This window comes from Gopherus evgoodei, unplaced genomic scaffold, assembly GCF_007399415.2.
Source record: "Gopherus evgoodei ecotype Sinaloan lineage unplaced genomic scaffold, rGopEvg1_v1.p scaffold_34_arrow_ctg1, whole genome shotgun sequence".
Lineage (NCBI taxonomy): Eukaryota > Metazoa > Chordata > Testudines > Testudinidae > Gopherus > Gopherus evgoodei.
Genome location: NW_022060016.1, coordinates 6,214,297 through 6,230,179, shown reverse-complemented (window position 1 = coordinate 6,230,179; position 15,883 = coordinate 6,214,297). Strand labels below are relative to the sequence as shown.

At 50.1% G+C, this 15,883-nt stretch overlaps 1 protein-coding gene across 1 annotated transcript in view; it reads left to right on the top strand.

Moving 5' to 3' along the window:
• The window catches only part of LOC115641316, a 627,798-nt gene that overhangs the window by 78,566 nt on the left and 533,349 nt on the right, over window positions 1–15,883 (top strand). The window contains 4 exon segments of the mRNA XM_030544363.1: window positions 588–898; window positions 2,604–2,948; window positions 3,814–4,122; window positions 4,948–5,271. Coding sequence (XP_030400223.1) covers window positions 588–898; window positions 2,604–2,948; window positions 3,814–4,122; window positions 4,948–5,271 — 1,289 coding nt within the window.

The window sequence follows — 15,883 nt, the reverse complement described above, 5'->3', positions numbered from 1 at the left end:
CTGCCCCCCCCCTTGCCCAGCAGTAACCGGGTGTGGGAGAGGGTAGGGGTTGGGGTGTGGGAGTGGGTGAGGACTATGGGCAGCGCTTACCTCAGGGCGCTCCCCGAAAGCAGTGACATGTCCCTTAGCTCCTAGGCGGAGGCATGGACAGGCGGCGCTGTGCATGGCCTCCACTCACAGGCATCGCCCCTGCAGCCAATGGGAGCTGTGGAACTGCTGTTGGAGGTGGAGGTTGTGCACAGAGATCCCCTGGCTGTGCCTCTTCCTAGGAGCTGAGGGATGTCGCCACTTCTGGGGCGTCGTTTGTAGTCAGGTAGGGAGCCTGCCAGTCTTGCCAACCCCTCTTGCAGCACTTGCAGCACCCCCAGGCCATCCCCGCACCCAAGATTTAGTCAGAGGTATATGGTACAAGTCTTGGACAGGTCACAGGCCATGAATTTTTGTTTACTGCTGGTGACCTGTCCATGACTTTTACTAAAAATACCCATGACTAAAACATAGCCAGAATTATTAGTGATCAGATTTAGAAGAATCTTACTGAATGTTTCTTTCCTTGGGGCGTTTGCAGGTCCAGTCGTTCCTGACAGGGCTCAGCTCCGATTGGTGAATGGCCCCAATCACTGCGCTGGGAGAGTCGAGGTGCTTCATAACCAGCAGTGGGGAACCGTGTGTGATGACAGCTGGGACTTGTGGGATGCTGGAGTTGTGTGCAGGCAGCTGGGCTGTGGGACAGCATTATCAGTCCCAGGCGGAGCTCTATTTGGGCAAGGATCTGATCCCATCTGGCTGGATGAGGTCAGCTGCACAGGGACAGAAGTTACCCTCTTCAGATGCAGGGCTCGACCCTGGGGAGACAATAACTGTCACCATGGAGAAGATGCTGGTGTTGTGTGCTCAGGTAACCCTCCTCCATGTCACCTTCTACATAGCAATATGTGCACCGTGCTGCAGGGAGGGATGGTGCAGTCTTGTCACAGGTCAGGGCAGTTACACGTGTATTCCCTTTCCTTAGTCTAGCAACAGCATCCGCTCTCAGACTTCCGGCTTTGTAGCCATCATGGCTCTTGGCCAGAAAGTCACATCTTTCTCCCTTCTTACTGGGGTATTTCCAGGCTGCAAAGCTCCTGTTTATATCATGACTTTCCCCAGCAAGACAGCCTGAAGGAGGTCATAGAATATCAGGGTTGGAAGGGACCTCAGGAGGTCATCTAGTTCAACACCCTGCTCAAAGCAGGACCAATTCCTAACTAAATCCCAAAATCCCTAAATGACCCCCTCAAGGATTGAACTCATAACCCTGGGTTTAGCAGCCCAATGTTCAAACCACTGAGCTATCCCTCCCCCTGAAGGCCTGCTTACCTTCTCTTCAGAGACTAATAACAGCATTATTGCCCACAGTTAAGTTACCCCACAGTTCTTTAGAAGCAAACACATTTATTCTTAAATAAAATAATTAGAGAGAAAACATATTAAAACAAATAAAGGAGCTTATACTCATGCTAATAAATTAACCAGAGGTCACCCCAGCTGCAATATGGGTTCGGGCAGGAACTGTCCTTCACCCCCTACCCAGGGGTTTTCCTGTGGCTCCAAGTTCATCACGCCATTTGCTCCAAATAAGAACTCAATCCTATGGGGGATCAGCAGGCCACCTTCTTCCGACTCTTCCCTAGGGATTGGGGCACTCCATGCATTGGAAGTCCTGTCCATTTGCTGGGCTGGGAAAAAGGCCCTGAGTCAGTTTCCATACAGATTATTTACCCAAAGTCCTTTCTTCTCTGCTGGTGTCTAGAGAATCCAGTCTCACTCTTTGAGGAGATGCTGAATAGGGCTCAGCCAGCCAATGGGTCCCCTCCCCAAGGTCAAGCTCCAAATGGCTGAGAACCAGAGGGATCACACTAGCTTACCCCTCCTCAGTCGCACAGAAACAATTGTCTTTTTAACTCAACAGACCCCAGAGTTATTGTGCTTAATGCAATAAAGCATATACCCTTGCAAGGAGACTAGTTGGGTGGGGGCTTTCTCCCCTCTCAGGCCAGCTCCAGTGACCCGTTGCATTGCTGGTGGGTGATGTACATTAGGGGAGGCATGTGGGTGGCTCTGTAGTGGGAGAGCTGGCCCCTGACTCATTGCTGGCCCCGGTGCCCAAGCCTCTTACAAAGTGACATATTGCAGGCTGAAGGGATGCATGTGAGTCAGCAGGGGGCGCTCTTCCCTCTTTCTCCTTTCAAATCTCAATGCAGAGGCATCGCCTCGGGGGTTCTGTGCTGCACACAGTGCAGTGATGGTTCAGTAATGGTGCTCTCCCCTCAGAGCCAGTAACGACCCCCCGGTGACAGCAAGCAATTAGGAGAGTGGTTCTGCAGAGCCTGGCCTGGTCTGAATATGGAGCTGTCACCTCTAAATCTTTGAAGTCCACATACCAGAGTGTCACTGGTATCCTGTACTGCCCGGCGGAACATCCACGCCTGTGTAATCTTTATCCATCTCACATCCCCTGTGGAGCTAACTTCATCAGTAGCTGTGGCTATATTCCCCAGTATCACTAGTGATCTGCTGCACAGGAATCTCCCTGAGTGTTTCTTTCGTGGGGCTGTTTGTAGATTCAGCCCTTCCAGACGTGGCTCTGATCCAACTGGTGAACGGTTTGAGTCGCTGCGATGGGAGAGTCGAGGTGCTCCACAACCAGCAGTGGGGAACCGTGTGTGATGACAGCTGGGACTTACAGAATGCCGGAGTCGTGTGCAGGCAGCTGGGCTGTGGGACGGCGTTATCAGCCCCGGCCGAGGCTCGCTTTGGGGAAGGATCTGGCCCTATCTGGCTGGACAATGTTCACTGCACAGGGACAGAAACTGCCCTCTCCGATTGCAGGGCTCGGCCTTGGGGAGACCATAAGTGTAGCCACAAAGAAGATGCCAGTGTTGTGTGCTCAGGTAACCCCTATTTATATCACATCCTACTTGCTGAACGCAGCTCTGTGCTGCATGGAGGGATGTTGGTGTTTCTCTACACTTGCATGGACAGTGGGGGAAGCTTCAGCTTGGGGAGGCCAGCCCCCTGCACCTCCTGTTCTGACCAAGGCCAAACCCCTGCTCACTGCTCTCAGCCCCCTGAGAGCTCAGTCAGGGCTACAGAGTGCTGACCCCAGTGCCCAAGAGAATTGCGAGCAGGCCAGTAGAGAAGCGTGTCAGTCTGTAGGGAGGGGTATCTTCCATTTGTCTCAGACCAAAGATCAAGACTCCATGGCTGTGCTTGGAGAATCTCTTGCAGCCATTGCTCCCCAGTGCCTCGGCATAGTACTAGGGGCACAGTGCTGTCAAATCAGGAGGCGCTTCGCACACTGATATTGCTGCTGTGTGGTGCTCAGGGCGCTGTGTGCATGGGGCAGGGTGTGCGGGGAGCAAAAAGTGTTTTCCCATCTACATCAGTGGTGATTCCCCTGCATCACTACAGCACAATGGGGCACTGTATGGTCACAGATCCTGCTGGTGGGATTTGGTGTGAGACAGAGTCTGCACTCCTTACAGGGACTAGAAACCCAGGGTCCCTTTGTTAAGTGTCAGACTCTTAACCCCATCATTCAAGGTGATTTTAGACTCAGATTACCAGTCCTTAAACCTCTAACAATGCAACCAGGGAGAAGATGCCACGTCGGGCTCTCAGGTAACCTTTATCCATCTCATTTTGTACATGGCACTTGATTCATCAGTGGGAGGCACTACATTCCCCAGGGTCCATAGTGACCAGGTGCACTCAAATCTCCCTGCACATTTGGCCAGTGGGTAACTGTATCTTTCCCCATTACAGAAGCACCTCGTCTCCGGCTGGTGAACGGCCCCAATCGCTGTGCTGGGAGAGTCGAGGTGCTTCATTACCATCAGTGGGGAACCGTGTGTGATGGCGGCTGGGACTTACAGGATGCTGGAGTCGTGTGCAGGCAGCTGGGCTGTGGGACGGCGTTATCAGCCCTAGGCGGGGCTCACTTTGGGAGAGGATCTGACCCCATCTGGCTGGATGAGGTTACCTGCACAGGGATGGAAGCTTTTCTCACGGAATGCAGGGCTCGGCCTTGGGCTGACAATAAGTTTACTCATGGAAAAGATGCCGGTGTTGTGTGCTCAGGTAACCCTCACCCATGTCACCACTTACCAGCCACTAGTGGGTTCTGTGCTGCAGGGAGGATGTGGTTGTCCCTGCAGGAGGCTCTATCCCCTCCAAGTCCGTGCTCACCCCAGTGGCCAGAACTCTTACAAGCAGCCATGTGCTCAGGAGGGATGCAGGTGAGTCAGAAGGGGGCTTTCTTCCCTAGTTGTTCTGTTCAAGTCTCGTGCACCAGATATTGCAGTGAGCAGCTCAGCAGGAGAGGCTCTCACCTTTGAAGCACTAATGACCCTGCCATGCCAAGAAGGGATTGAGGAAGTGGTGCTGCAGGGAGCGGGGTGGGTGAGTGAGTAGACTGTGCTCTTCCCTCTCAGGGTATCCCCAGTGCCCCAGTGCAGTGGCAGAGGGCAATGTATGTTTGGAGCACAGGGCCACAGAGTGGAGCTGTGACAGGTATTTTTCCATCTGATTCATCCCAGATCCTCCTGCCCCACAGCAGCAGAATGGGGCTCTGTGTGGCCACAGATCCCACTAGATGGGTTTGGAGTCAGGCTGGCCCTAGGGGTACTCATGGGGAATAGAAATGTAGAGACATTTTCTCAAGAGCTGGGCTCTTAAAACCATTTTTTCCAGACTACTTTACACTCAGGGAATTAGCCTTCGAACCTCTAACACTCTAACCATGGGGAAGATGCTAGCATGGGATGCGCAGGTAATCTTTATCCGTCTCACATCTGACATGGTGCTAGATCCATCAGTGGGAGACGCTCATTCCCCAGCATCACTAGTGATCAGATGCAGAAGAATCTCTGAGTGTTTATTCCCTTGGCATGTTTGCAGATTCAGCCTTTCCCAGTAAGGCTCTGATCCGACTGGTGAATGGCCCGAATCGCTGCGCTGGGAGAGTCGAGGTGCTTCACAACCAGCAGTGGGGAACCGTGTGTGATCACAACTGGGACTTACAGGATGCCAGAGTCGTGTGCAGGCAGCTGGGCTGTGGGACAGCGTTATCAGTCCCAGGAGGGGCTCAGTTTGGGAAAGGATCTGACCGTATCTGGCTGGATGATGTTCACTGCACAGGGACAGAAGCTGCCCTCACCGAATGCAGGGCTCGGCCTTGGGGAGACAATAACTGTAACCATGGAGAAGATGCCGGTGCTGTGTGCTCAGGTAACCCTCCTCCATGTCACCTCCTACATAGCACTACATGAGCTGATTTGCAGGGAGGGGTGTTGATCATTCTGCAGGGAGCTCTGTTCCCCTGCAGCCAGTGCTGCCCCAATGCTGCAGTGTGGCACTAGTGGGCCTGTGCTTCACGGAGCGCTGTCTCCTTGGCATCAGGGATGGCTCCAAAGCCCCAGTTTGGTGCTGTGGGCCTGTGCTGCAGGTAGCAGGGTTGGTGTTGTCTTCTCGCAGTCACTGCTGACCCCAGTCAATTTACAGGACCAGCAGGGGACAGGAGTCACTCAGGCCCCCACAGCAGGGGACAGAGCTGGGGTGGAACCCAGGCCCCCCAAGTCCCAGCCCAGGGCTCAACTACTGCACTGCTCTCTGGGAGAACAGCCTACTGCTCTCAGGCAGTTCGCACTCCCTCCACTGGCCGCAGCGCGGTCCCTGCTCCATTGCTGGCAGTGCTGCCCAGCTGTGTTTGAGTCCATGGTCCCACAGTGTGGATGGCCCAGCCCTAAGGCCCTGCCCTGGGGGAAAGGGCCCAATAACATAGTGCCCTTTTATCCCTGGGGGAGGGCAATCTAGGGGGCACCGGGCTCTGGTGTGTTTGGGGGGAGGGATAGCTCAGTGGTTTGAGCATTGGCCTGCTAAACCCAGGGTTTCAATCCTTGAGGGGGCCATTTAGGGATTGGGGCAAAAATCTGTCTGGGGCTTGGTCCCTCTTTGAGCAGGGGGTTGGACTAGATGACCTCCTGAGGTCCCTTCCAACCCTCATATTCTATGATTCTATGAACCGGTCCCCTCCTTTGCAGGTGACGTGCAGCTGGAGGAGCTGCTGACCAAAGGGACCCTGTCCCCAGACACAGGGGCCAGCACCCCCATCAGCAGAAACAGAGTCCCCTTCAGAACCAGACAAGGAGATGTCCCAGCTGGAGGAGCAGACGATGCTCTCTGAGAGCCGCCCCCAGATTGTGCTGCAACAGAAGCAGGGGAGTCTAGACCCAGGCGACAGCGTAAGATGGGCCGGCTGGAGCTGCCTGGGGAGATCATTCAATGAGATTACTCCCTGTGCAGAGACTCATAGATTCCAAAGCCAGAAGGAAGCACTCTGATCACCTAGTCTGAGCCCCGCCACACACACCCACACCCCTGCTGTATAATACAGGCCAGAGAACTGACCTAGAATAAATCCTCCAGCAGATTGTTTAGAAAAATATCCAATCTTGATTTAAAAATTGCCAGAGGCGGTGAGGCTGTGAGCCAGTGATGAACCCACCACGACCCTTGGTAAATTGTTCCAGTGGTTACTTCCCATCACCATTAAAAATGTACACTGTATTTCCAGTCTGAATTTGTCTAGCTTCAACTTCCAGCCACTGGATCTTGTTAGACTTTTCTCTGCAAGATAGAAGAGCTCATTATTAAATATTTACTCTCCATGTGATGAGTTTCATTGTCAGTGGTATTATGACAAGGATGCCACTGCACATTGAGTCATAGAAAGTCTATGTGAAGGAGTAGCTTACTGTATGTACTAGTGTTAGGTGTTTACAGCTGTGTATTTTACATCACATACAAAGTAGTAGCTTATGCAGAAAAATAAATTAAAAGCAACTGTAGAAAAAAAAACAACAAAATCATAGAATCATAGAATATCAGGGTTGGAAGAGACCTCAGGAGGTCATCTAGTCCTACCCCCTGCTCAAAGCAGGACCAACCCCAACTAAATCATCCCAGCCAAGGCTTTGTCAAGCCTGACCTTAAAAACCTCTAAGGATGGAGATTCCATCACCTCCCTAGGTAACCCATTCCAGTGCTTCACCACCCTCCTAGTGAAATAGTGTTTCCTAATATCCAACCTAGACCTCCCCCACTGCAACTTGAGACCATTGCTCCTTGTTCTGTCATCTGCCACCACTGAGAACAGCCGAACTCCATCCTTTTTGGAACCTCCCTTCAGAAAGTTGAAGGCTGCTATCAAAGCCACTCTCACACTTCTCTTCTGCAAACTAAACAAGCCCAGTTCCCTCACCCTCTCCTTGTAAGTCATGTGCCCCAGCCCCTAATCATTTTCATTGCTCTCCACTGGACTCTCTCCAATTTGTCCACATCGCTTCTGTGGTGGGGGGTCCAAAACTGAATGTAATACTCTGGTTGTGGCCTCACCAGTGCTGAATAGAGGGTAATAATCACTTCCCTCGATCTGCTGGCAATGCTCCTGCTGATGCAGCCCAATATGCCGTTAGCCTTCTTGGCAACGAGGGCACACTGCTGACTCATATCCAGCTTCTCATCCGCTTTAATCCTCAGGTCCTTTTCGGCAGAACTGCTGCCTAGCCACTCAGTCCCTAGTCTGTAACAGTGAATAGGATTCTTCTGTCCTAAGTGCAGGACTCTGCACTTGTCCTTGTTGAACCTCATCAGATGTCTTTTGGCCCAATCCTCCAATTTGTCTTGGTCCCTCTGTATCCTATCCCTACCCTCCAGCGTATCTACCTCTCTCCCCAGTTTAGTGTCATCTGCAAACTTGCTGAGGGTGCAATTCACACCATCCTCCAGATCATTAATAAAATGGCTGACTATATTCTGTTGCTCCAGACCTATCCACCTTTGCTTCTGATTTTCAGACCCTAGGAACACGTGATCAGCAGACAGTGGGCCCTCACTGGGTTTTGGCTTAACAGAAGTGCATGGGGGGAAGCAATTTGCATTTGCCTCCCCTTAGATATTTCCCAGGAAATCCACTTCACACATATTGTCCCAAAGGACCATTCTTGTCTGCCACATGATTCAATGTGTCCTTTCATCCCCCAGGCCCACAACAATACCTAACCTTTGCATTTCATACAATGGATGCCAAAGATATTTAATTCAATACGTTTTTTCAAGAAAAAAACTGCCAGGCAAGGCTGAGAACTTCCTAAAGAGCCTCCCACCTGCCATCCCTTGAACTCTAATCTCTCGAGGATCCATTGACAGGGGGGCAGGGCTAACAGGGGCTAAAAGTGACAGAGGAGCTAGCAACCAGGAGCAGCAAACAGGAGTTTTGTGAGGGAGTTATCCAGGGGAAGGAGAGACTACATGACTCTTGGGGTGAGTTTGTTGTCTGTTAGTTTGCTTGCTGTGTACTTCCTTGACTGAAGTTTCTAGTGTGGACTGCTTTGGGGTCAGCAAACAGGAGTTCTATGAAGTCATGTGAGAGTCAGATACATCTGGCAAACATATTGTAAACATAGACCAATAACTCCTCCAAAGAACAAAGAAACCAACAAAATCCTGCAAGAATCAAAACAATGCAGGCAGATGTCCAGCAGCGGAGAGGGAGCTCTCCAGTTTCCTGCGCTGAATTCATCATGTACAATGACCTGCCTGGTGGTACGTGTGTCCTTGGTGCAAGCAACTCTTATCCCTCAAAAACCTAGTGTAGGCTCTTGAGGCCAGAGTGGCTGAACTGGAGGAGCTAAGGGAGAGAAAGAAGTAGATAGAGGAGACCTTCCAGCATAAAGCAGAGAGGTCCCAGCCCCAGTCTGAAACCCTCTTTGTTTTTGAGGAGGATGAAAGTCTCAGCGAATGAGAACATCAAGCTAGAGTGGAGTATAATAATATCACTATGAAGAATATGAGTTACTGTGTCACCACAACATAGGATATCAGGAAGGGACCTCAGGAGGTCATCTAGTCCAACCCCCTGCTCAAAGCAGGAATAATCCCCAGACAGATTTTTACCCCAGTTCCCTAAATGGCCCCCTCAAGGATTGATCTCTTAACCAGAGATCAATGGTTTAGCAGGCCAATGCTCAAACCACTGAGCTATCCCTCCCCCACAAACATGGTGGGGAAGAGTCAACATGGCCTTTGAAAAGGGAAATCGTGCTTCACCAATCTGTAAGAATACTTTGAGGGAGTCAGCAAACACATGGACAAGGGTGATCCACTGGTACCAGAATGCTTGGACTTTCATAAACCTTTGACAAGGTCCCTCACCAAAGGCAGTTAAGTAAACAAAGCAGGCATGGGATAAAAATGAAGGTTCTCTCAGAATCAGTAACTGGTTAAAAGACTGGAAACAAAGGCATGACCGGGGTCCTAGTAGGGAGCCAGCTATGGTAACTCAATTAGGGTGAATTGCAAAGAATGGAGAAGACAATCCCCATAAACTGACGGATATTCCAATACTTAGATTTAACAAGCCAGTGTAAAAGAGCTTCTTTATTACCTTACTAGTTACTCAGAAGTCCAAACAACACAGTTCCCTTAAAATGACCCAGCCTCAGGCCTCCATCCAGGTACACACGTCAAATATGATGAAAATTTCTGTAAATCTTATTTCATCATATAAGAAAAGATTCTACCAATCCCAAAGGATCGGACACATTACCTCCCAGGTTAATGAATGTTTCAGATCTTACCCAAATACACGCTACAGCCAATTCTTATTAACTAAACTAAAATTTATTAAAACACAAAAGGGAGAGTATGTTTAAAAGACCAATATACAGACAGACCTGAGTTCAATTCATTCACGTTCAGTTTCACAGCAGAGATGGTGAGTTCTGTAGTTGCAAAGAGTTCCTTTAGAATTCCATTCATAGGTCATAGACCAATGTCCAAATCTCATATTCAGGGTGTAACAGCAAAACTGGGATCTCAGTCTTGTGACTCTGACTTCCCGTAATGAAGCCTAATCAGATCTGAGGTGACAGAATCAGGACTCAAGGGTCTTTTTATACAGTGTTCTAGCAACCACTTAACCACATAGTCCTGGTTAAACAACAGCATTTTGATAGAACCTTTTCCTTTCTAAACACCATCAGTAATTAATTACACAAATTAACATAGGACAATTTATCCATTAGGCAGTCTATTATAGACTTCAAAGAGACTATAGACAATGACATTATTTTACCCAAGATTCATCCAGATGTTAATATTCCCTTTTGATCTCTGAATCAATAGTTATAATGACAGGCAGGAACTGTCTGTTTATGAGTAGCATCTAAGATATACACAATTACTATTACTTCTAACAAGATAGGTTTCCATTTCAAAGTTCTAGCCTATTTAGCATGAATGGCCCTAATTATCATTCCCATACCTGTCTAACATGACTTTAAAGGTGGGCTTTGGGCCATTCAGCCTGAAAGCTGTTTAACCCTTTCTAGCAATTCCATGCATCACAAAGGGTAGGCATAATGGTCAGTTTTCACAATGGAGAGTTGTGTGCCCCAGGGATCTGTACTGGGACCTGTGCTGGTCAACATTTTCATAAATAGTTGGGAAAAGGGGTGAATAGTGAGGTGACAAAATTTTCAGATGATACAAATTTACTCAAGATAGTTAAGTCCAAAGCTGAGTGTTAGGAGTTACAAAGGGATATCATTATTCTGGATGACTGGGCAACCACATGGTACATTAAATTCAATGTTGATATATGCAAAGTAATACACTTCGGAAAACATAATCCCAACTATACACACAAAATGAAGGAGTCTAAATTAGCTGTTATGACTCAAGAAAAAGATCATGGAGTCATTGTGAACAGCAGTCAAAAAAGCTAACAAATGTTAGGAAATGTTAGGAAAGGGGTAGATAATAAGACAGAAAATATCATAATGCCCCTATATGAATTCCTGGTATGCCTGCACCTTGAATATTGAGTTCAATTCTGGTTGCCACATCTCAAAAAAGATATATTTGAATTGGAAAAGGTACAGAGAAGGGCAACAAAAATGATTAGATGTATGCTTGTGTAACCCTTCTGCCCATCTCAGTTGGCAGCAACAAGGGCCGGGTTCAGTATCTAGGGGTTCCGTTTCCATAATGCAACGCAAAACCGGCTCAAGCCCCCACTCAGTGACCTGGGACAATTACATACCACCCCCCTGGGCGCCTCTAAGAGGCAATGCTTCCCCTCTCGCAAGCACAGAGTCTGAGTGTAGCAAAATCCTTTTAATAAAGGAGGGAAACAATGCAGCATTACGTTGGGGAAACACCACAAACATGGTTCATAACACAAACCTTGAGCAAAAGACCCACCCCCAAGTAAGTCTGGCAGTATCCTTTTCCCCTCAGGGTCTTAAGTCCAGCAACTCAAAAGTCTCTGTCAGTGCAGCCCCAAAGTTCAAAAATGTATCTGCAGAGTTTTACCTCCCAGACTTGGCGGGGGGAGAAGGGGGCACAGCACTGTTACGGAGCACCTTATATATCCAAGGCCAACCGCCCTGCCTCTCCATGGGGTTCTGCTGCAGCCTTCACCATAAGCCACTCCGCCAGCCATCCCGTGAACCGTTCCGTGAACTGCTCTGCTCTGCCAGCTGCTCAGCAACATATCTTCAGCCCCCACCCCCACCCCCAGAACTCAGCAATTTCAGCTCTTCAGTGATTTCAGCTTCTAGTAGAAGAGCCTCAGTGCAGATGCACCATTGGCCCACAGTGCATTCAACTCAGCAGCCTATAACTAGACTCCTAATGGAACTAAAATTAGCTCTGATATTGCTTAGTGTAGAGAGGAGAAAATACAATTGGTCTTTCAAGGCTTCAAAGGCATCCACACCATCAAGTACAAGTCCACTGTACTGGGAGCTGGAATCCATGTCCCTTGTATAGCTGGTGTTATTTAGTTGATGGTGAGTCCCTCTGTCATCAAACAGCTCCATTGTCCTTGATTCACATAGCCAGGATAGCAACACTTTATTCTTCCTGCCCCAATAAAAGAAACTGGGGATTCCACAGCAGCCAAAGTGGCCATTTCAGATGCTGCTGTGGGCTCATGCTAGGCTGGGTGGTTGTGCCTGTGCAAACAAGATCAGCCCCTGAAGTTCTTTCCCACACTTGCCACAATTCATCACCAGATGTCAGGGTAGAGCTCATCCTGACTCTGCTTACACTTGCCTATGAGGAGAGAATAAAAACACTGAAACTGTTTGTCTGAGAAAAATGATGGCTCAGGGAGGATAGGATAGAAGTCAATAAAATCCTGAATGATGTGAAGAAAGTGAGTAAGGAAGAGTAATTTACCCCTTCACATAACACAAGAAACAAGGGTTACTCAATAGAATTAATAGGCAGCACATTTAAATAAACCTAAGAAAGTACTACTTCACACAAAATGCACAGTTAACCTGTGGAACTCATTGCCAGGGGATACTCCTTGTTAACTCTCATAATACAAGAATGAGGGGTCACCAAATGAAATTAATAGGCAGCAGGTTTAAAACAGACAAAAGGAAGTGTTTCTTTACACAATGCACAGTGAACCTGGGGATCTCTTTCCCACGAGATATTGTGAAGGTCAGAACTATAACAGGGTTCAAAAAAGAACTAGAGAAGTTCCTGGAGGACAGGTCCATAAATGGCTAGTAGCTAAGATGGTCAGGGATGCAATGCCAAGCTGTGGGTAGCGTTAACCTCAGAATGCAAGAAGCTTGGACTGGATGACAGAGGATGGATCACCTGATAATTGTCCTGTTCTGTTTATTCCATTTGAAGTATCAGGAACCCGTCAATATCGGAAGACAGGATCCTGGGCTAGATACACAATTGATCTAACCCAGTATGGCCTTCTTATGTTCTAAAGGATACTACAGGAAATTGCCATATCTGTGATATTGGGAACTACAGATTTATCTTCATTGTGAGCTTATATGGGAAGTAGGTGAATTTCCTAAAATGTTACACTAGCCTGTAACAATGAAAGTTGTAGAAGGGGTAGGGAAAGTAGGCAAAGAATGGATTAGTCCAAACAAAAAGAGCTACTGATACCACCAAAGGACTGTGTTAGGGTCACCATGACCCCAAGCTGATACTAGTCCTTTCCCAGTGTGACCAACCCCAAACAGCCAGTCCCATCCCCCAGCTCCGAAACAGCCAATCACACTCTAGCCACACTCTGCGAGAAAGGGGGGCAGGATGCTTGGCACCAATGGGGGGGTAGTAAGCAGAGCCCCTCCCCTGCATGTAGCACAGGAGCAGCTGGGCCAGTGGGTGGTACTGCAATTTGGCGCATGGGCTCCTGCTCCCCATGCCAGCTTCTCTCTTTCAACTCTGCTTTCCCCTGTCAGTGCAGGCTCCGGTTCTATCCTACATCACTCCACTCCTGTTACCGCCTCCCTTGGTGGAGAGAGTCCAGCTGCCATCACTGCGAGGCATGAAAGGACACCCAGAATGAGGATGGCTCCCAGCTCCAAATACTCAGCCTGTGGGGACGTTGAACTGGAGTGGGGGTTGCAGAGGAACCGAAGCCTGTGTCAATCGGGCAGTGGAGCCTGAGGAGCCCTACGAGGTGGTAGCTTTGCTAGCAGCCTGCACCCCTCAGTGACATGGCTCAGGATTCCCAGACAGATTTCCCTGGCTCTACGACCCTCCACCACACACTGTGAGCTCGGAGCAGCGTGGCCCTAGGTGGGGTCACACACCTGGCACAGACCAGGAGGAAAGATGCTTCCTGAGGGGCTGAGCCAGCCAAAGCAGCCTGGCTGATGTCACAGGAAGGGAAGAGAGAGAGTGGAGCAGCTTCCCCAGGGTGGGGTTTGGGACAGTCTGATTCAGCCCCCAGTGCAGCTGCCCCAGCCTGACCCCAGGGTTATATGCAGGAGCCAGATGATTTGCATGGACCGAGGGTCAGTGTGGATTTCCCCTTCTCTGCCTCATGGTAAGCACCCAATCTCCCATATCTGACCCAGCTGACACTGTGGGTCCCTCAGTCCCATTCCCCAGCCTTGCCCCCTCCCTACAGTAAACAGCACCAGCTGTTCAGTCCCACCACAGAAGAGTCCCCTCCCCCAGATGTAACCATTCTCACCCCCCATCCCTGACCCCTCAGCTCTGCTGGAGACTATTGCAGATGAGAGTTAAGCACTGGGAGGGAGAGGGGTGCACTGTTCACCATCTCCAGGGGGCACCCCACGGCTCTATCCAAAGTCAGGGCAGGTTCTCACGGGGACCCATCCCAGCCCTCGTGCACCCAGCACTGTGCCAGTGACCCTGCTACACACTGAGCCCTGGTTTCCATCTTCTCATCCACTGTAATTCCCAGGTCCTTTTTTGCAGAACTGCCACTTAGCCAGTCGGTCCCCAGCCTGTAGCGGTGCCTGGGATTCTTCCGTCCTAAGTGCAGGACTCTGCATTTGTCTTTGCTGAACCACAACAGATTTCTTTTGGCCCAATTCTCCAGTTTTTCTAGGTCACTCTGGACCCTATGCCTACTCTCCATTGTATCTACCTCTCCCAATGAAATAACCGTTATTAGCTCACACGTGATCCTGGCTTCTTGCTCGAATTCCAGTGCTTCAATTTTCAAACCCAATTTCCCCCATTTTTGTAAGGGTACACACTCCCCAGTCATGGGGCACGTCTACATTGCACACAGAGAGTACTGCGGGGGCGTGAATTGCAGAGCGCACCAAAGGGCTGCACTCGGACTGCCCTGTGTGAACGTTGCTAGCGTGAGCTCAAGTTTCCTAATTCGAGTTAACGTGCTGTTTGAAAGAGGATTATGGTACTATAGTAAAAAAAATAACATGGGTGGGCAGGGGGAATTCAAACACTGTAATTGCTCCCTCCCCCCCATACACACACACACTGGGGACAGTGCATGGCCTAGCCAAACCTGCGGGGAAGAGGGTGTCATGCTCCTATTCCAGATGTGGTCTGACTACAGAACTTGCTCGTCCACTCCAGCTCCGTTCATCCTTAGATGCTTTAGTGCCCCGCCAAGTATGGCTCCATAAGGGATATTACACACAGCGCCTCCCAGTGGCTGAGCGGAGCACTACAGTTTAACATCCCAGTCCATCTCCCCCATTAAGTTCCATGTTCCTGCCATTTATTCACACTGTCAGGCTGGCTGTGAAGTTCAGGACAGATCAGTCTGTCCAGTGTCTCTGAACCACCCTGGGGTCAGTTACGGATGGGGTCAGGGACATTCGGTGGGTTAAGCCAGCAAGGGGGAGGGGTAAGGGTTGATGGCAGGGCAGGGAGTGGGGCCAGTGAGCATGGTGAGAGTTGGTGAGGGGGGCAGGCGAGAGTCCATGAGAGGGGAAGGGTGAGAGTTAGTGAGGGGGGCAGGGCCTGTGAGTGGGGAAAGTGTCAAGGCCTGCGAGTGGGGAGAGGCAGGGGGACGATAGGGCCAGGATCAGTCAGGAGGTGGGGTGAGGAGTGGTGAGTGGGGCGAGGTTCAGTTAGGAAGGTGAGGGATTGGACCAGGGTCAGTGGGCGGGAGTGCAGCGAGGGTTGGTGAGGGAGGCTGGAGCCGGGGTTGATGAGGGGGGCAGGGTCTGTCAGCGGGGTAAGTGTCAGCGAGTAGGGTTAGAGGCAGGGGGGCGATAGGGCCAGGCTCAGTCCGGAGGCGGGGTGAGGAGTGGTGAGTGGGGTGATGTTCAGTGAGGAGGGTGAGGGCTGGGATGAGGGTTTGTGAGGGGATAGGGCCCCACCATGACACATTGATGGGTCCAGCCTGGCAGGACCCCATGGAGGACAGCAAACCTAGCAGCAGAGACAGGGGCTGCAGGGTGGATCTGGAGGATCACGACCTGGCTGTGAGGGAGTAGGAGATAGGCAGAGACCCAGCAAGGGGGACTGAGTGGGCAGCAAAGAGGGCTGAGCTGTGGTATCC